At 44.7% G+C, this 22,043-nt stretch overlaps 1 protein-coding gene across 3 annotated transcripts in view; it reads right to left on the bottom strand.

Annotated features, from left to right (window-relative positions):
• Nucleotides 1–21,536, bottom strand: part of Dzip1l (DAZ interacting zinc finger protein 1 like) — a 32,243-nt gene extending 10,707 nt beyond the window's left edge. For 2 of the 3 annotated variants that reach the window (XM_027934053.3, XM_027934054.3), the window contains exons 1-9: nt 13,335–13,835; nt 10,741–10,825; nt 8,004–8,122; nt 7,092–7,253; nt 5,989–6,117; nt 4,562–4,624; nt 3,282–3,422; nt 2,802–2,832; nt 2,136–2,189 (exon numbers count right to left, since the gene is read on the bottom strand). In XM_027934053.3, coding sequence (XP_027789854.3) covers nt 2,136–2,189; nt 2,802–2,832; nt 3,282–3,422; nt 4,562–4,624; nt 5,989–6,117; nt 7,092–7,253; nt 8,004–8,122; nt 10,741–10,825; nt 13,335–13,835 — 1,285 coding nt within the window. Of the gene's footprint in view, nt 1–2,135; nt 2,190–2,801; nt 2,833–3,281; nt 3,423–4,561; nt 4,625–5,988; nt 6,118–7,091; nt 7,254–8,003; nt 8,123–10,740; nt 10,826–13,334; nt 13,917–21,482 lie in introns of those variants that run through there. The other variant, XM_027934052.3, reaches the window with a different exon arrangement.
• Between the last annotated feature and the right edge of the window lie 507 nt (nt 21,537–22,043).

The following is a 22,043-nucleotide window of genomic DNA, read 5'->3' as shown; positions in this document are numbered from 1 at the left end:
GTATCAGAATCACCTGGGTTAAAAATACCCATTCCCTGGCTATACTCTGCCCAGAGTCTGATTGTACAAGTCAGGGGAACGGCCCTGAAATCTGTATTTTCCACAGGCCCTGATTCTCATGGAGATGAGCCATGGGCTGCACATTTATAAATACAGATCCACAAGGTAACAAAAAAAAGCAATTACAATAAAACATGCTAACTGCTACAAAGGGGCAGTACAGAATCAGTCAGGAAGGCACCATGCTTAGAGCTGAACCAACCCCTGAAATTCACTCAACAGACATTTACTACACAAGTAGAACAAAGGTATGAACAGGCTAGAGTGGATGCTGGGGACATAGAAGAAATCCATCTCCTCTAACAGAGCTCAAGGTCAGGGCTGATTAATCTCAACTTCAACAGCACATTGAAACCAACCCAGGTTAATTACTTCAGAATTTCAAAGGGTGGGTTCCCAACCCTGGATGTTTATTTTTAAAACTTCCTGAACATTCTAACAAACACCATCACCCAGTAACTTGCAAGATATGCAGATTCTTAGCTCCTATCCCAAATCCACTGAATCAAAAATTCTGCAGGTGGGGCCCAACAATCTGCACGAAAACAACCCCCACCCCATGATCACCAACCCCCCAACCCAACCCAACCCTCCACGGCTGATTCTCCTCAATGAAGTTTGCACTGGGACAGGCACCTCAACCATGGCTGTGCATCAGAATCACCTGGCATCCCCTACATGGTGTGCTTCAAGAAGCAGGGGACCAAAAGCAGGGGACCAAAAGCTAACCTGTGGCAGGACTGACTGAGCCCAGATCTGGGACAGTAGTACCCTGGAGCAGAAATACCCCAGCTTCCAGCCCAGGGGGACACTTAGGAGTAGGAGTCAGTAGCCCTGGGCTCCCAGGCTGGAGACCAGGTCCTGGTGATTCTCAATGTGCAGCCAGTTGTACAGAGCCACTGGAATCAGAATGCCCTGGAGCACATGAAAACACAGACTGCTAGGCCCTGCCCTTAAGATCTCTGTAGTTTATCTAGGATGGGGCCTGAGAATTTGCAAATTTGCATTTCTAACAAGTTCCCAAGTCAGGCTTCTGCCTACTGCTCTGGAGCAGAGCTTCCTCTCGCACTGTTTTTCCCAAGTGCATAGACTACTATCTCAAAAAAAAAGAAATAAATAAAAATTACATATATATATATATATATATATATTTTTTTTTTTTTTTTTTTTTTTTTTTTTAATAAAATAAGGCCAGGCACAGTGGCAAACGCCTGTATTCCCAGCGACTCAGGAGGCTGAGGCAAGAGCATAAGGAGTTCAAAGCCAGCCCCAGCAACAGCAAGGCACTAAGCAATTCAGTGAGACCCTATCTCTAAATAAAACACAAAATAGGGCTGGAGATATGGCTCAGTGGTTGAGTGCCCCTGAGTTCAACCCCTGGTACAAGAAAAGAAAAGAAAAAAAAAAGCTGTGATGAACTCTGGTGACAGAAGTCTAACCCTTCCTGGAGATACATCTATTGGGTAACTTTGGAATTGTCCTATCACAGTCTCACTGAGTGCCCAGGCCTTGGTCAGTAGGTTGCCCTGAAAGAGTACATTCTTGTTTCCCCAGGGAGCTTCCTCTCTCTGCTGTGCTTTAGAAACTCCTTTCGGTCAGGAAGCATGTCTATTGTTTTCATCTCTCTTATGTATCCCCTCACAACATCTGGTTGAGAGCTCTGCAAATCAGAATCAGTCAGCAAATGAGGTGTGTGAAAACAGCAGGTACTCAGTCCTTTGAACAGGGAGCAAGGCAGACTCCTGCACATAGTCAGGCCCTGTGGGAACCATCCGCAGCACACTCACAATGCAGAGTGAAACAGAAAAGGCCATTTTTAAGTCAATAGACTCAGAGCAAGCCACAAACTTTGTCTGAGCCTGGGTTTCGCCATCAGTGAACCAGAAGATTGCATGTGAATGCATGCATGTGACATACCTGGCACACACAGGTACTAAAGACATTATTTCACATTCTTAATTCCCTCCACCCCTAGCTTCAGTGTCCAGAGACAGCTAAGTAGAAACAAACTAAACAACCAAGACAGCAGCAAAGCTGTTTTCTGCACTGAACACCCAGAAAAGAAGAAGCGCCACCTTCCTCAGGAGAGTCCTCCTCTGTGTCCACAGCCTTTGGCACCTCTTGGGTCCCTGAAAAGAATAGATATAGTTAGTGGCTCCAGTACCCTGTACCCCATCCCAACTTTAGACAAAAGGGAAGCACCCCAGGTGACTACTGGTCAGAAGGAGCAAGCCCTCCAGTCAATTCATCTTTATTAGAGAGAGGCAGGATGGAGCAGTGGTCACAACCACGGACAATGGAGGCAGAATGATTGGAGTTCACATGCCAGCTCTGTCCCTCATTAGCACGAGATAGAAAGTCCTTGAACCTCCATAAGCCAAAGTTTCCTCATCTAGAAAATAAAGATAATGCCCACCCTACAGTAAATTGTGGAGATAACATGATATAGTGTAATTCAGGCAAGGTGAGTTTAAAAACCTACTCATGAACCCTAGTCCACCAATCACTGCCCCCAAGATCCTTGCCCCTCCCCTTTGCCTCCATACTCTTACAGAGAAGAGAAAGCCTGCCAGCGGGTGGAAAGTCTTCAAAGTTCAGTGTCGTCTGCCCCAGGAGCTCCCTGGGAAAGCCTAACACGACATGTCCCATAGACCGCTGTCACCAATCCTCTGCCTATAAATTGATGGGGGTTGCGGGGAGAAGAACCCAAGACTGGTAAAAACAATTCCCTGAAGACTTACTCTCCACCTTCCTGAGGGACAAGGTCTGGATCTGTAAGAGGTAGAACAGAGCAGGTTAGAGTCTGGTAAGAACATGTGGGGATCCTGCTCTGAGCAGTAGACCTGTCTAGCATGGTGAAGAAGGGACCGCCACTGTTGTCATGCCACCCACTGAAACTGGAAGACACTCAGATGCACTGCCCCAGCCTCCTGGCACACCTCTTACAGTCCACATGTGAAAGGGGATGGAGCTCAGGTGGGACAGGGACAACCCAGATGACAGCCCACTCCATTTCCCCAAGGTGGAGAGGTAAGAATGACCCCTTTTCAGAGAAGGGACACTTTTTCAGCCTGGAGGGAAGGAGCTGCTTTGTGCCCCTTATGCCAAAGAGTTCTTCTCTCCCCTCCAGGAACCTAAAGAGCCCAGAGGAATCCAAAGCAATCCTTGCAGAAAAAAAGGCCTAGGGGCAGCAGGGCCTGATGGGAGGAGGAGAGACCTACCATCTCCTCCTGGGAGGCAATGAGCCTGGCTTGTTCCTGTAGTTGGGCCCGGAGGGCATTGATCTGGCGCTGAGACTGGGCAGCTGCCTTCCTCTGGTCCTGAGACAGGGAGGCCTGGAGCCTCTCATTCTCCTCCTGCAGCTGGTAGACACAAGGATGGCTGGTAGGTCAAATGTCTGCAGGGACTTCAGAGTGTCTGGTGCCCACAGGGTCTGTTTCTGGAGACAAATACTGGTAAAGGGTTCACTTGAACCAGGGTAGAGGATTTCTAGAGCTGGGCAGGTGGCTTTCTAATAACATTTGTGGGGTGTTCCTAAGGAGTAAGAATGGAACACAGGTCCCTAAGACCAGGAGAGAAAGGGCCCTCTGACAGATGTGATTATCCATTGAGGGTAAATTGAGACCATTAAAAAAAATCATTCAATGCCATGATTTAGGTGAAGAAAATGTGTTAACATGCTACTTTTAACATAATAGCAAAAGCAAAATGAATCTATTTATTAATATTTGATAAAGGAACTCTAGAAGAATATACAAGAAAGCAATAGAAGTCATCACCTGTGAGAGGGGACAGGTGAGAATGACTTCTCCGTGTACCTTAGTATATTTCTTCTGCTTTTGGAACCAATTTGAGTATGTTTTCTATTTGAAAATATTTCAAATAAAATAAAACCCATCACATGGCCACCACACACCCCTATGATGAAGTGGGGAGCAGCATCAGCCATGGGCCGGGCTCTGACCTGAGCCTTGTCATCTCCTGAGCTTTCTACGGCAGAACCTGGGTCCCTGGCTAACCAGTGACCTCCTCAACTGACCCCCTCCTCATGGACGTGTGTACAGAAGCAGTTCTCATTGCCCTGAGGCCTGTACTGGGCTCAGGAACTGAACTCTACATTTGGACCCCCAGTGTAATATCACTAAGGTCCGTTGTCACCTGGTTCTCTAGGCTTGGGGGCTTTTAAGGAAAACCCCAAACATGGACCAGGTGACTGATCTGAGGTTTATAAGACAAGAGGGCCTCAGCACTGAATGAAGGACTTTGTTGGGCTCAGAAGACAAGGCCTGGAGTCCCCAGCCCCTGCCCAGGAAAACTACTAACCCATCAGCTGACCAATTCTTTATATTGATAGCAACCAGCATCTGGGAACAATATTAGCAAGAAAATATCTGCCATCCAGTTATAGGTGGGATTGGGTGGAAGAGGTGGAATGGAAGGATGCGGAATCATCAGAGGAGGTCACGGGAACCATGTCCCCAGACCACCCAGGGACAACTACCTCTCTCCTCTCAGCCATACGCTCTTCCTGTAGTTTCTTCATTTTTCTCTTCCACTCTGTATTCTGAAAAAGATTAAAAGCTTATTAAATGGGCCCTTCTAGATATTAAATATATATCAGAAAACTACAGAAATTAAAAAGTACTGGCTCATGATTAGGCAGACAGACTAATAGAATAGAATAGAAAGCTCGGACAAAGAGGGGGGAAAAAATGGAAACTTAGTTGGTGAGGGAAAGGGGAGATGGATTATTGACTAATGATGTTCAAATAAGTACTATCTGTCTAGAAAAAATATGAACATGGATCCATATTTAATATTTTAAACCGAAATAAATTCTAGATGGGTCAAAGAATTAAATGTAAAAATTAAAGCCATAAAAGTACTGAAAGAAAATTCTTTTTAAATCATTTCTTTTTAAATCTCAAGAGTAGGAAAGGCCATAAAGAAAAGATTGATAATTTGATCATTTTAATGACATAAAACATTCTTTATTTTTGTATGGCTAAGCCATAATAAATGGAGTTGAAGACCAAAGAGAAAAACTTCGGAAAATAGCCACAACTAGAACAATAAAGGGCTGGGCTAATTTCCACACACTACCCACAAATGGGCAAGAAAAACATCAATAATAGAAAAATTGGCAATAATAGAAAATTGGCAAAGAAGTTCATAGAAAAAGAATGGCTGCTTTATGATGGGAAACTTGTGAAGTATCTATGGGTGGAAATGCTGCATTGCTGAGAGTTAAATTTGAAGCTCTGTCTCAACCACCTTGGAGAGCAGAAACAGAAGCACCTGTGATTTAATGACTGTCAACTGTCCTTCCCTACCATGGAATTATCAGTGACACAGACCACCTGTAATTGAACTGGAGTAAGATTCACCCACCAGCCAGAGCCACCAGCTGGGTCAGAGCAGATGGTGCATAAGTTTACCCAGTTTCATTCAGTGACGTCACCTCACCTTGCTACCATGAAATCAGCCACAGTGGGAGTATTTACACCACAGCAAATGGCAAATGCTACAAATCAAAACTGTATTTTAGCTCCAGAGAGCTAGTTTAGTTTCTCATTTACCATCACACCAGTGGGTCCATCCTAAATATCTTCAAATCCAGGAAACCATCACACTTTCTGAATTGTTTTCAACTGGGTTAGGATAAAAATCGTGACAAAGGTGTCACCCCATATATGTTTGTATATATTTTGGAAATATGTCAGTCAAGTCAGACCTTGGACACCTAGCACCAGCCTTGCCTGAGAACCTTGCTCTACCCTCTCATGAGTTGGCACAAGATCTGAAAATACAGACCTTTGATGTCTTGCAATTCCCCTAAATCCATATGGCAAAAAATGAGAGGCTTTGTTGGAGATAACAAGGTTCTGGGCTTGCTCTAGAACCTTGGACTGCACAGAGCATGATCACCTGAATCTCCATCTTCTCTCTCAGGGCCTGGAGCTCCTGCGCCTGCCTGAGTCGCTCCTCTGACTCCTCATCCCGCAGCGATCCGAGGTGGGACTCTGTTGCACTGTGAGACCGCAGTGCCTGCAGTTTCTGAAAAGGCCAGGGCATAATATCATTTAGAAGAAGATCTAGTCATCTCATTGACTTTTACACCTTATGCCAATACAGTGTCAGAAGGGCACAACCTACCCCACCCACGAACCCCCAACTAGTCTTCACTAAGCACCCACGTGCCTGTAAATGTTCACATGAATCAGCGTTGCCCTTCACAAGGGTTGTCCTGAGGGCTCAGCCCTTGCACAGGGGAAGCAAGCTCCCAGGGAAGAACAGAACCCAAGAGAATACTTCCAATTCCACTAAAATTCTGCCATACTCAAAACCCTGAGCTCACCTGATTGCTGCCCATTTCTTCCCCAGTTTGGAATATGCTGTGGAGAACCACACTCTTAGAGTTCAGGGGAAGGACTCAGGCATCCCAGGCCACCCCTGAGGCCTCCTTCCCCTCTTCCACAAAACAAAAAGTCCTGTCACCTGAAGGGCTGGTTTTGCACATAAAAGCCCAGTCCACTGATTCCAGAACTAGCAGAGTATGAGAAGGAAAAGGCACAGGAAATCGGATCAAAGAGGAAACACCAAGGGCTGGGGTTTAGCTCAGTGGCAGAGCACTTGCTTAGCACACATGGGACTCTGGTTCAATTCCCGGCACCAAATAAATAACAACAAAGAGCTGGGGTTGTGGCTCAGCGGTAGAGCACTTTCCTAGCATGTGTGGGGCCCTGGGTTCAATCCTCAGCACCACATAAAAATAAATAAATAAAATAAAGGTATTGTGTCCAACTACAACTAAAAAAATAAAATAACAACAAAGAGACAGAAATGTCTTTCCACCTACCTGTGGTTATTGTGGTTATATACACCACTACTGCACTAACAAAAGCAACACATACCCATTCATATACTGTATAAAAATAAATAAAAGTAATGTAAACTAAAAAATGAATTTTTGAGAATAAACAGGTTTTCAACAAAAGAACTTTGAAATGCTTTTTATGTTTTTACTCTACCTCTTCTAGCGTAGAGTTCTGGTTGACAACGGTTTTAAATTCATCCCAAAATAATTGCTTTAGCTTGTCTATTTCCCCATAAAGCTTGGTCCGCTCTTTTTCTTTCCATTCATCAAAGTGCTTCTTAGCTTCTATTTCCCTCTGACGAGTGAACTCTGCTTCCTACCAAAAATAAAAAGGAAAGAAAGAACAAAGAGAAAAAAAGGAAGGAAAGAAAGAAGAAAAAAGCAAGAACAATGTAAATCATTAATTCCACAATATAGCAAATATTGCTGAGAATTTGCAAAGGCCCCCATTCATGCTTGTCACCATGGAGACAAAGGGTATTTGTCCCATTGTTGTTTGGATCTAGAACTGGCCATTCTAAATCAGCCAAACCTCAATTGTGAAGTCCCTTGAGAACAGGACTTGTCTTCTCTTTCTTTATACTCCTGGCAATGCCTGGCATAGTTGGTGCTCAATAAATGCATGCAGAGAAAATGAATGATGAATGAACAAATGAATAAATGAAGGAATGAGCAGCAAGTTTGTCTTTTCATTCAGCAAATATTTACTAAACATTTCTTCCAGTCTGGGTTCTGGAACTTTCGGAATCAAATCCAGTCTTTGTTCTCAGAAAACCAACTAAGAGGATAGAGTAAGGAGTTAAAATTCAAGATCAATGGCTTCGGGGGGTGCGGACTAATGCAAGAATTCTGCAACTCTCCACTCTACTTTTGGCCACACAGGTCTGGCAAAATAATTTGATTCTCCCTTCCAAACTACCTAAAATCATTTGCCACATCCAAGAAGGTGCCATTCTAGCTCTGACTCCCAGCTCTGATGACAGCTGGAATTTCAGCCCTGTGGGGTTCATGTGCCTCAGAGGTCTAAGTAGCCAGCGACCTAAGTCTCCCCGATTCCTGTGCCCACCTGGAGCTGCCGCTGCCTCTCAGCTTCCCTCTGAGCTTCCAGCTCCCCTTGGGTCCATTTTAGCTTGGCCTGTAGCTCTTCCAACACCTCCTCCACAGGCTTCTCTTGCTTCTGTTTTCCTGGGGCTTCATGACAAGAGAGGGTAGAAAGGTAGTTTCTTGCCTCTGCAGTCACACCTCAGTTCAGGACCAGCTTTGCCACCTAGTACATTGACTTTGGGCAAAGCACGTAGCATTCCTGACCCTGTTTCCCAAACTGCAAAATGGAAATCACAACAGCACCCAATTCAGAAGGGGTTAGTGAGGATGAAATGTGATAATGCAAATGCTCAGCATAGTGCCTTCATGACAGCTCCATAAATGGGAACTATTATTGTACTGTCATTTAAAATAAGCATTCTGAAAATACTGTCACATGGAAGTGCAAAATTACTAGAGTACCAGAAACAGAATTCGAGCATGCATATGCCATCTATTGATGGAAACATTTCTGGGTATCATTGCAGCAGAGGGAAACGTAAAGAAATTAAACATAAGTGTAGTTTTAAGGTCTTTTTTAAGTAATATTATTTAAATGTACAGTTTTAATTTTCAATTTTAAAAAAAAAAAGGCAGCATGGAAAAAATTTTAACCAACATTGCTTTAAGTGTCTACTTTAAAATTTTTAATTGACAGACAAAATCGAATGTATGTATCATGCACAATGTGATGCTTTGAAGAATATACACACTGTGAAATGATTAAATGTAGATAATTTAACTATGTATTATCTCATTGGGGCACCAATGTGAGAGAACTCATAACAGTCTCTCTCTTAGCATTACTTCCAATTTTTTAAGTTAAAAAAATAATCTAGAATGAATTATAAAACTGCAATACAGGGGCGCAATTGTGGCTCGGGGTAGAGCGTTTGCCTCAATCCTCAATACCACATAAAAATAAATAAAATAAAGGTATTGTGTCCATCTACAACCAAAAAAAATTTTTTTTAAACTGCAGTACATACAAATAAATGCAAGAGTTAAGGATTAATAAAGACACCAATTATGTCTAATCATTTGTTAGGTTTTGAAGTATTAATAGTGATCTCTAAATAGATGGTACTGTTATAAAAGTTTGAATATTTTTCTTTGAAAAGAAGTGGTTTTCTCAGTTTGGATTTTTTTTGAAAACAAGTGATTTTTAGAAGGAGTATAAATTATTTTGGTTTAATAAGGAGATTTCTGGCAAGTGTGGAATAGCAGAGCTGGGCCTCTGGGGAGCCCACTCCTGGAGAATAAAACACCATGAACATTCATGTAGCAAAAGTGGCCTCAAGAACATATTTCCCTACTCCTTACATCAAGGAAATATTAAGAGATATGCACAAAGATTTACATATGAGAATATCAATCATCCTGTGATATATAATAGGGAAAATTTCAAATAACCCACATATTCAGTGGGAGAATATTATGAAATAAGTTATGATAGCCACATGAGAGAATTTAGTCATCAAAATTTCTATTTTCAAAGATAATTTAGTGTACAAAGCTTGATATATTCTTAAATGAAAATAAGTAATAGTCAAAATTGCATATTATGAAGCTGGGCGTGGTGGCACATGCCTGTAATCCCAGCAGCTCAGGAGGCTGAGACAGGAGGATCGCAAGTTCAAAGTCAACCTCAGCAAAAACAACTTGCTAAGCGACTCAGTGAGACCCTGTCTCTAAATAAAACACAAAATAGGGCTGGGTAGTGGCTCAGTGGTCAAGTGCCCCTGAATTCAATCCCCAGTACCAAAAAAAAAAAAAAAAAAAATGCATATTATGATTACATATGTACACAGAAAAAAAAACTGAGAGTATATCAAAATATTAACTGTTGGTGATATTGTCCATGGTTTTTATTTTCTCTTTCCTATATTCTTATTTTTAAAGTTTCTATATCAAAGACATATACTTTTATCAACACACCAGTATTTAAGACATGGAAATCTGTTTTACTTTAGCAGCCTGCAATGCACCAACAACTAGACACATAATAGAGGTAGAGGCTAGGTATATGATACTATTTTAAAAAGGGAATTCAAATAATAGAAAATAAAAAAGGTTTTCTTTAATGGGATTTTTATATTTATGTTACATATTTAGATTTATCTTACTTGTACAGCTAGCTATGTCTGTTGAACTTCAAAGAGTAGACATAAAGTATGATGATCTCTATTGGAACAACACACAGTCTTGGCACTCATTTGGGAATTCAAATGGTAAAATGTTTAAGTGGTTAAGTCAAGATAAGCTCAAGTATATGGAAAAGTCAAAAATCTGGTCTGACTGCTCCTTTACCCCATTTAAGCTCCTTCCTAGCAAGCCTCATAGAACTGCATATTCACAGACAGCTGGGAGGCAAGGGTCCTTCAAAGTCACCTCATCTGCCTGTCCCATTCTCTGGGAAGTCCACAGAAATCCAGAAGGGGAGCAATGACTAAGATGACATCACAGATAGGGACAAAGCTAAGACTGGAAACTACCCATCCACTCCCATCTCATCTTCCCCATACAGGCAGTCAACAACTCATCCAGCCCCCCGTGGGATCCCCCTCTGTGGACAGTAGGTCACCCCATCTGCATCTGGATGGTGAGACTCTAAGGGCCCAGATGGGTGTACAGGGTCCCCCTGTCCACTGAATGCCAGCCTATGCCCTTCCTCAGTTCCTGGCGGGTGGTGGGGTCAGGGGGACTGCAACTTGACTCACCTCCTTCTGCCACTCCTGCATGCCTGCGCTGGATGTGACCCCGGAGGAAAGTGGCATTCATGAATGTCTTGTCACATAAGTGGCACTACACAGAAGGGAAGCAATTGGGATTTTGGCATTAAATCTCCTGAGACATCTTCCATATATCAAAACACCCCTTCTCTTGGGACCCCCTGGGCTACTTCAGAAACAAAGAATTTAAGGAGCTGGGAATGCAGCTCAGTGATGGAGCACATGCTCAGCACATGCAAGGCCAATGGGGATCTCTGAACACTGACTGGTACTGGGGAATGATACTGAGGAATTTCTGTTGATTTTTCAGGATGTGATGATAGGGATGTGTTTATCTTTCAAAATGGGATTCCTCGCCCTTTAGAGATACATACTGAAACATTATAGATACAAGCATAGACCAATACACTTCAAGGTAGTTCAGGAGTGGGGGAAAGTGGGTGGAGATACACATGGAATGGCGTTGGCCACAAGATGAGAACTGCTGGGCTAACAGTACGTAGATGAAGGTTCACCATATCATCCTCTCTGCTTTGGTATATGTTTCAAATTTTTCATAAAAAAAGTATTCATTAAAAACAAATGCTGAATGTTTTCTCTGATATAAGGAGGCTGATTCATAGTGGGATAGGGAGGGGGAGCATGGGAGGAATAGATGAATTCAGAGCGGTGGGAGGGAAAAGGAGAGGGCAAGGGTTAACAAGGATGGTGGAATGTGATGGACATCATTATCCAAAGTACATGTATGGAGCTGGGGATGTGGCTCAAGCGGTAGCCCGCTCGCCTGGCATGCGTGCGGCCCGGGTTCGATCCTCAGCACCACATACTAACAAAGATGTTGTGTCCGCCGAAAACTAGAAAATGAACATTAAAGAATTCTCTCTCTCTCTCTCTCTCTCTCTCTCTCTCTCTAAAACAAAACAAAACAAAGTACATGTATGAAGACTTGAATTGGGTGTCAACATAGTTTATATACAAACAGAGATATGAAAAATTGTGGTATATATGTATATTAAGAATGCAAAACAAAGTACATGTATAATGGCATAAATTGACGTGAACATACTTTATATACAAAGATACGAAAAATTATGCTCTATATGTGTAATAAGGACTATAATGCATTCCACTGTTGTAGTGTATTTAAAAAATAAAATAAAATCAATTAAAAAATAAAACATAACTGAAATATATGTGATTTTAAATCCTAAAAAAAAAAAAGCCAATGTCAGGCTAGGGGTGTGGCTCAATGGTACAGCACTTGCCTAGCATGCTCAAGGCCCTTATTCTGATTCCCCAGCACCACCAGAAAAAAAGAAGTCTTTCAGCTGGTATTGAAGAATTGATGTGGGTCTGGGTGCAGTGGCGCATGCCTATAATCCCAGCAGCTCAGAAGGCTAAGGCAGGAAGATCATGAGTTCAAAGCCAGCCTCAGCAACAGTGAGGCACTAAGCAACTCAGTGAGACCCTGTCTCTAAATGAAAATTGCAAAATAGGGCTGGGGATGTGGCTCAGTGGTTGAGTGTTCCTGAGTTCAATCTTTGATACCCTCCCCCTGCAAAAAAAGAAGAATTGATGATGTGGGGACGAGAACCTAGTGTCAAAAGTATTGTCGAGGACTAAAAAAAACAAGTCACCCATTCATTCCCAAACTTTGAGTTTCTTGAAACGTAAACCAACATAACCTGTGCCCAAAACCTCAGGGCCTGGCCACTGTGACAATTTATTATAGGGCCAATGTCTCCAGTCTGCATTTTCCATGGAGACAGATTCCAATGCTCAAAAGCTGCTCAGGGTAATGAACCATCACCTGGGTAAACAGTGGAGCCCCCTTCCAAAAATGAGGCCTACTATTCCCTTGGCACACATTGATTCTACACACCTACATCTTTACACAGTGCACTCTCTCTCTCTATACACACACACACACACACACACACACACACACATTCACACCCTCCATAAATGCACACATACCTAGGTACATACACTACATGTCCTTCATTTCTTCACATATACGTCCATACACACACCCTCCATAAGTACAAACACACTTCCTTACACACTTATGCACCATGCTTTCACACAAAGTACATCTTTATGTATACACTCTTGAGTTGCACCCTTCATGATATACCGGTCCAAACATATGTGACATGCCACATACTCTACATAAACACAAATATCAGTTGCTGAAGTACCTCCAAGATTCACCTACACACATTAAACACACATATTCACACCATCCACACACATACACATATCCTCCACACATTCACAAATACACACACTAGACATGCACCCTGTATATGTGCTTATACACATACATACTCCATGTACACCACCTCCATACATAGCTCTCACATGTGTACAGCTACCACACATACATAAACACACAGAGTAGAACCTGATCAGACATGCTCAGTATCTCAGACCACAAGCAACATCTCTAAAATCTATTCCTAACCAGTGAGAATGACCCATACTGGCCTTATGGCCCAGGAATGTGCTGGCCAGGTGGCCTGGTGGCTGGGGCACACAGACCCCACCCTCCCACCCTGTGCACTATGGTGGTTCCTCACCGTGTGGTAGCTGTGAGCACCTGTCTGCATCAGCAGCTGCTGCAGGGTGCTGATCATCTTGCGACGTCGGCGACTCTCCTCCCGCACTCCCTTGAGCTCATCGGCCTGGCGGCCCAGTTCCTGCTGGCCCCGCTGCTGCTGGCCCAGGCTGGCCTGCAGCCGTGCCTCCAACTGGGCAACACTGGCACTCAGGCAGTCCTGGCAGTGCAGCAGGTACTCTATGATGAGCTGTGCCAGGCGCAGCACCTTGAGCAGTACCACGTCCACAGGGTGCCCACAGCGGCTGCACACCTCCCGGTCCAAGTTGCAGAAGGTGACGCCAGCAATGTTCTCCTGCAGAGTGGCCACATCCAGCTCCCGAGCCACACGGTCCACATCCAGAGCGCTAATACGCCTCCAGTCTAGGCTCTCATTGCGAGGCTGGAACTTGAAAGTGGGGAGTGTGTAGACCCCATAGTGGGGGCTGCTAATACCCTCAGTAGTAGCGGCTGTGGACTGCATGGAGGGGAGAAACCCTGGACTGACCACCGGGCTGTGATGCCACCAAGGCCACGGCTGCTGGCCAAGGAACTGGAAGAGAGCCTGAAAATTGAGAAGAGAGTCCAAGTTAAGTAAGGTGTGTGTGGCTGCATGTACTGTGCAGCTGGTCAGCATCAGACCAAGTGGGCGAGTGGTTGCAATATAAGGAACACATGACGTAGAAAGGAAGGGTGTGGGCCTTGCAATTAATTGCATGGGTATAGATTTGAAACCTCTGTCTGGGCAAGATCCCTCCCTTTCAGCCTCCTGAATACATAAGGGACCAGAAGACCCATTTATCAGAAGATAAGGAATGAGGCAGGTGAAGCACCCAGCCTAGTGCTGGCACACAGTAGGTACTCAGAGAACCCTTCCAGACCCACCACAGGAGTCCCTGGCAGAGAACTTTGTCAGGTAGAGCTGTCAAATGTATAACTGGGTCCTTCTGCAACCCTACATGTGTCTCAGGACAATGTCCAACCACTTGCCATAGGTGGCAGAACCATCTACTAACCACCCAATCCTTGCCTTCTGTCATCACAGGGTTCCAGTGGAGCATGGTGGATTACATTTCCCAGCTTCCCCTACAGTGAGGTGTGATGACATAGCTAAACTCTCTCCCGTGGAATGCAAGTGAAATGATATCTACCTCTGCCAGGAGGGGCTCAAGAGAGCTGCCATGTCTCTGCACAGATTATGTTCAATCCAGAAAGAGCTTTTTTCCTTCAATTTTTTGCTGTGCTAGGAATTGAGCCAAATAGTAGTTTGATGATACCGGAGGGAATTTAAAGTGAATACTATAAATTTTGATTTAGATGGGATGTAGCTCAGAGTTAGAACACTCGCCTAGCATGCACGAGGCCCCGGGTTCTACCCCCAACACTGTAAAATAATAAAATAAAAATTAAAATTTAATTTAAAGTAAGTAAATAAATAAAATAGGTTGTTAAAAAAGAACTACAATTTATAGACAAACTCACATGTGTAAAGGAGCTTGAGAAAAATTTGTCATTGTAATACTGTTTATAAAAATGAAGTACAAGGAAATAAGAAAGCAAAAGACCATAAGGAATACAAAAGGAATTGTTATAAAATAAAAACTTTACATATACTGATATGTAACAATAATCTCATATATTAATGTATATACATAAATATTTCATTTGGTTTAATGATATATTAATATAATCATATTTACTAGCTCACAAAATTATTTATTATTAATTACTAACAATATTTATAAATATTAATTATTTACATATATGTCACACTGGAATGGTCACCTATGAGAAGAGGGCAATGGGAGTATAAATTAATAAATAAATGAATTGATGGATATGGCATGGATAGGAGGTGGTCAGATAGATAGGCCTTACACAAACCAGAGATAATTTGAATAATCTGTATCTGTTATAATTATATAAAATATATAATTATTATTCATGCATAAATTCATTTATCTACAGGACTTCATGAGCATGGACAATTTGGTTTCATATATATATAATTTTTTTTACCTGTTGATGGACCTTTATTTTATTCATTTATTTTTATTTGGTGCTGAGAATCGAACCCAGTGCCTCACACATGCTAAGCAAGCGCTCTACCACTGAGCCACCACCCCAGGCCGCATGGGCAATTCTTGAAAGATGGACAAAACACTGTCAGCAATGGCTACCTCTAGAGAATGGAAAGGGAGGCTGGAGGACTTCTGTTTTTCATTTTCCACTTCTCTTAAGTTATTTGCAGTTCCCTTGAGGTACATGTTACCCTATTTAATCAAGTTCTTTCTGGATTGAGTGATTCAGACATGAAAATATAGTAGAAAGAGAAGAAAGGCCATTGACCTCAGGAAGGAGAAAGTCCTCGAGGAGAGGGGAGGCTGGGTTGGCACAGGGGAAGGGTCTCCAGGAAAGCACCTGGGCTTGCTGAGCTCTTCATCTGGGAAAGGCAGTGACAGGCTACTGTACGAAGTGGAAGAGAGGCGAGGGCATGGCACTCACAACTCAGGGAGTCTACACACGAACTTACAAACAGGCACAGGATTATTATTCCCATTTCACAAACAAGGAAACTGATGTCTGGAGAGGTTGAGTGTCTTGTCCCAGCTAGAAAGATTAGCATTGAAGTGCTAGTACACAGGCCTCTGGTTCCAAAGCTTGTGGACTTTGAACTACTAAACACTGATTCTTGGGGTTATTACTTTGATTAGAATCTCAGTCCTTTTCCCTCAAACTTCCAACTCATTCATTCATTGAAGGTACACCTCCGTGGGCCCAGCCCTATGCTAGGCACTGGGGGGCTTCCCAGATGTATCAACCACACACCTGCTCCCCACTGTCCAGCTCAGTGTGGCTCCTTCTTGTCACAGCACCAAGTGCAGGCCTCTTCGCCAGGTCTTGACACTGCCCACAGGATGCTGCAGACCCACCTTTTCAGTTTCAGCTCCCATCTTTCCTTCTTTTCTTGGATCCTCTTCCCTAACATACCCCAAAAACACAGCCATCCTGAATAAACACACACCCCTCCCCCATGGCCTACTTAACATATCACAAAAGGAAAAAAAAAAAAAAAGGAGCTGGGTGACATGGTACTCACCATGCTTAGCTCCAAGCTAACTGCACCACTGGAGCCCCGGAGACAACTGCTCACAACAAGCGGTGCCTCAGAGCAACAGCAGGTTACCAGGCATGTTGCAGGCAAGGGTAACAGGACACCTGCTTCCTGTCCTCCCATAGACCATGAGCTCACCTGAAAACTTCACTGCTTAACTATTTAAGCTTTGGCCTCAGCTGCTTGCCAGCAGTCCTCCGCAAGAACAAGGCCAATAACTGCCCATCACCAACTCTCCCAGCTCTCCTCCCACCTCTTTGCCTCCTCTTTAAACAGTGACTATTCTTTCACCTTTCACTTAAAGCAGGACTGCCAGTGTAACCTTGAGATTTTTCTGTTCACCCATGATTCATTCTCCCTGCACACTGTCCTGGGGATGAGTTCACAAATACAGCTTCAACTACCACAGGCTTGCTCTCGTATGAGCCTCAGACACCCCCGAATCTCTTTCTCTCTGGCCTTTCTCTCTTGTGACCCTAAGGCCCAATCCTTCTAAACTGAATATACCTAGAGTTGCAAACCCAAGTGCTACCAACACCAGGAAAGTAGCATTACATGCCTGAAGGGCCAGGTAAGGGAGAAGGCACAGCACAAGTTTGATGATAAATGGCAACTGATTCCCCACCTTAGAGTCCAAGATAAAGTAAGGCAGTGGTTCTCAAAGTATGTTCCCTGGACCATCAGCAGCAGCAGCAGCAGCACCCAAGAACTTGTTAGAAATGTAGCTTCCCACACTTAGGGGTTCAGAACCAGCATAGTAGATAGTGCTGGGATAAAGGAAAAGGAGGGAGGAGGGTGTGCCCTGTTTAAAAAGAGCAGCCACCACTGAACTTCAGCCATCTGGAAAAGAACGGTGTTTCTTGTAGGCTGACTGCAAATTCATTAAGAACGACATCCCAAGACTACATCTATGACTCTTTCCAAACCACCTTTCTAAGTGTAACTTCCACCACGGAGTTACTTTCTGTACACACTTTCACACCTCTGGGTGTTTATTTGAGTCTCAGGCACTGTTTTTCAGTAGCTTTACAGAGTAGAATTCATGTAATCCTCAGAACAACCCCTTGGGGAGGTATGCTTATTACCTATGCCACAGAGAAGTAAAGACCCCTGACCAAGGTCCAGAGGCTGGATTCAAACCTAGGCAGGTAACCTCTGGTCAGGACTGTTGGCCATTATTGAGCACCACCTCTTGTTATAGGGCTTCAGCCACCTCCTTCTGATCCTATTGAGGGTGGATGCATGCCTGAAAGCCCTGCTTATCATGATTACCACCAGAAAGCCCTTCCAGACCCACAGTCAAAATATCCTGGCCCTCCTAGTGTCCCAGAGCACAGAGTGTACAGTCTAGTCCATGTGGGGTGGCTGTGTAATATTCATTCATCCATCCATCAGCACAGGATTCCTGAGCCCCTGCTAAGTGCCAGGCACCGTAACTCACATTCAGATTGAATAGTGACCCAGGCAAACAGTCCCTGCCATTGTCAATAAAAAGAGTTAACATCTGTGGAATCCAACCTGTTTTACACACAGTTCTAAAGTTTTATGTGTGTTATCTGGTTCAATTCTCACAACCCATCATACAGACAAAGAAACTGAGAGAGTGAACAGAGAGGAAATGACTTTCACACAATGCCAACTGCAGTGTCTGGCTCCAGAGTTTGTTCTCCAAAAAGGCAGAAAAACACAGAAATTACTCACAGACTGGTAGGTGCCAGGGAAGGAGTTAAGAGAGGGTGCTGTGGGAGCACCAAGGAAGGTCCCTTACCAGAATATTTCTGTTTCTCCTCCTCCAACTCCAAGCTTTCCAGGACCTTCACCAGGACTCATTCCTATCTGTTGTATTCCAGCCCCTGACCAATTTTCCTGAGCTCAGATTGCTATAGAGCTGAGTAACATTGTCCAAATCTTAGAATAGCTGCCTACCTTCTTGGGGTCTTGAAGAAATGAAGCTATGAACCACCAAGAATTAGGGTAAAGAGTAAAAATGAAGTTAGGAGTCCTTCATGTGCACTCACTGGAGTGAAATAGCAGAGTAAAATGCTAGATTTGTTGACCGCCTGTGTCCACAGGTTGACTCCAATGGCTACTAATGAAAGCAGAGAGTGCAGGAGCCCTGTGGGTGGGCTCAGGCACACCAGTAAGGCATCCCAGTACCACACTGTCACTATGTGCCCTTGGTGTGATAGCTTGCATCCTGAGCCACTCTTAAACCTTTGCCTTCATACTCTGAGCATAGAGAGTAACATTCTCACTCCCAGTTATGCAGGATTTTGAATTAGTTTTTACTGTACCCCCAAAATACTATGCCTCTCTCCCTCTGGAACCCCAAGGGTCCAATTCTCAGAAGTCCTAGGGCTCTGGCATTAAAAGGTAAAGCAGAACTGTGGGAATTGGAAGATGATGATGACAGCAGCTATTATTTATCAGACATTTATATTCCAGAAACTGTACCAGCCTTTAAAAGTGCTATTTCCAGCCCACACATACCCTTGTTAAGTAGCTATGATTTGCCTCATCTGACAAATGCAACCAAGGTTCAGGGAGACTAAGAGACCTGCCCCAAGTCACTCAGCTACTAAGCAACCAACTTCTGTCTATCTTGAAAGCTTTTGAATTACGCCAAACTAACTCCCAATAATGGAATGGGGGCGGGGAGTGATGATGATGATATATAAATTATTTCCTATTATGGAAATTACAGTACCTGAGACTTCCTGACCAAAGTGCAAGGGCTGACAGGGTTTACAGCAAATCATGACAGGATCAGTGTTGGAGATCTTAAAATCTCCCCGTGTCTGCAGGGCTAGTCTGAACACGACTCAGCTCTACAATTTGCTTTCTGGCTACAGTAGACAGAAGATAAGCCAAATGAAAGTGTGTAAGGTTACCTGGAAACCACGTGCTCTAGGGACAAGGACACGTGCTTTCTCTTGACTGAATTATCAGCACAGTGCTTTCTCCACATCTGGGAATAGACACTGAGGTAGATATGACTGTCATTAGGAAATCTGAAGCTGTGTCATCCACCTCTACATGTTTTGATGGGGCTCTAGGAAACTTCCCTTCCCAATTCCAGTCCAATACCATGAATTAATAACCCCAAAGAATATTTGTGCTAGCACTTTATTGTTGGAGAGTTGGCTTCTAACCATGGCAATCCCACACCCAATAGGGAAAACCCATCTACCACCCTTGCTTTGCACACCCCTGGTCACCACCCAGAAAGGCAGCCATCACACTGTGAACAGTTCCTGGAGAATTTACGTTTCTTCTGAAATCTTCCCACCTAAAATCGATCAAAGATAACTTCCACAAAATTGGCCAAATGCCTGGTTTTTTTATTTAACTTGATAGCAGTACAACAACAACACTGTACTGTCTTTTCTCCCTCAAGAAAGCCCCCACGAGGAGATTCTGGAGGGTGCCAAGCTTCTGAAGGGCTGCCAAGCAATCATTTACAAACCTGCCCTGGCTTCCAAACCTGCCTGGGGAAACTGGGGCACGTCATTAGTGCTAATTGCTATGGCTGCCAAGGAAACCTTCCCACAGTTTGCAAACAGGCTCTATACACAGCACAGGCAAGGGAGTGCAGGAGACCAGGTGGAGATCAGGGACCCATGGGCTCTCCTGGAGCACTACTGTATAGAAACTTTAGACTTGATCTTGAATTCTGTCCTTTTCTAAAAAAGGAGACCCCCTTTCCTGCTCCTCCCTATTTCTCATAGGGGCTGCACCCATGGTCACTACCTTCAAATAGCAAGAGGGAGAGATCCATTCCACCAAGAATAGAGCTCTCTCCCTTGCAGCTGGCCTCCTATTCCCAGTAACTTTAAGGAGGTAGTTTAATTTTATTTATTCACTTTTGTGTGCACTGGAGCTATGGAATGAACCTTTGGCCTGGCACATGCTAATCTCCAACTCTTCCACTGAGCTGTAGCCCCAATCCCAAGGAGGTATTTTTTAAAAGACAGTGTTTACGTTTTTTGTCAAAAGTCTATTGTAAATTTTTGCCACGCAAAGATTCTCTTTAAAATAAAAGTAGGTGTGGAGATTTGACTGATGCCCCTTGGAAGTATTTTAGACTTGAGGACTGAATGCCCTATCTTCCGAGTTGCAGAATTGTCAAACAACAAACCAAAAAACAAAATCTGCTTTTTACACCTTTGCCCAGTACTAAGTAAATCTCCTGTGGACTTTTTTCCACGACCACCTAAAATCGACAATCCTGTTGCTGCTAAACTCCAGCCCAGGGGTGGAACCGGGAGTAAATAGAAATGCCAACATGTTTGTTTAAAAAGTCGTCTCATCGCTAACAGATCTCTCTTTAACTACAGAACTCAAATCATCAAGCCCCCTAAATCACATTTTTTTTTCTTTTTCTTTCCTTTTCCTTTTTTTTTTTTTCCCAAAAAGTAAAAGGGCAAGGCCTCCCAGGGAAGCCGAGGCCTGGGGGATCAGTCGTTCCCGCTCCGCGCCTCCAACGCCCGGGTGAGTCCTTCCCTCCCAGGGTACCTCAGTCCGGAGCAGGCCAAAGGGGCTGGCGCGGAGTGCCCAGCGGAGCCCAGGGAGCCGCTGGTCGGGAGGCAGAGCCGGCAGTCCCGGCGCGGGGCTGGACCCCTGCAGGACACCAGGGCAGCCAAGGTTTAACCTCCTTCCGCCCACGGTCCGGATCGCTCCGACTGCAGCCACGCCGCCTTCCCGCTCCCCTCCCGGGCTGAATTCCTGGCATAGTTTTCCCAGGCGGCCAGGCTCACCAGGGGTTCACCCAGGGCTGGGGGCAGCGGAAAAGGTCTCGGGGTTCTAGCTTTCCTTCTCGCCCCAGGCCCGCCGCCTGACTCACTTCACCGCCCCAGACAGCCCAGAGACAGCCCGGAGCCCCGCGCAGCCCAGGGATGCTGCTTCCCCAGCCACCACGAGCCGGGCTGCGCGCACTCCGCGGCGGGGAGAAGGCTAGCCCCCGCCGCCCCAGGGCGGTCCACCCGCAGTGGTCAGGGGCCGAGATCGCCTCCTTACGCTAGCAGCTCCAGGCCTGGGGTCTCTGGTGCCTCCCGCTCCCTCCGCAGCGTCCCAACCATTCCAAGGAGAGGCGGAGCCTATTCCCAGCACCCCCGGGACGAGCTATTTTTAGATCTGTAACGGATGGGAGGACGGAGGGAATGCCACGTTTAATCCGTTAAGAAAATCCAAGATCCAAGTCACTAGTTCCCGGGCCTTGCTGAGAGCTGGGCGTGTTGAAGCCCAGGGCGGCTGGAGTGCTCCAACCCTCTCCTTCTTTCACTCCCCACCACCCCAGTCCCCATCCCCGCCCCACGTGCTCCCTTTCTCCCTCTCCAGGCCCACAGCGATGGGCCTGCTGTAAACTGGGGCGACTGCAGCTCCGCCCCATCTCCGCAGACAGCTCTGCTCACCCGCCCAAAACTAAGGGGAACTTTCTAGATTTTGATCCTTTGAATCCTTTGGGTATATGCTTTAGATTGATCAGATGGCAACCACCTTCCCCCCACGCACCTCATTTTCTCTCCCTGATCCCTTGCGATTCCCAAAATTATGGGCTCTTGTTTTGTCTCGCTTTGC

This window comes from Marmota flaviventris, chromosome 8 (assembly GCF_047511675.1).
Source record: "Marmota flaviventris isolate mMarFla1 chromosome 8, mMarFla1.hap1, whole genome shotgun sequence".
Classification (NCBI taxonomy): domain Eukaryota; kingdom Metazoa; phylum Chordata; class Mammalia; order Rodentia; family Sciuridae; genus Marmota; species Marmota flaviventris.
The sequence above is the reverse complement of the archived record's forward strand: the minus strand, read 5'-3'. Positions and strand labels throughout refer to the sequence as shown.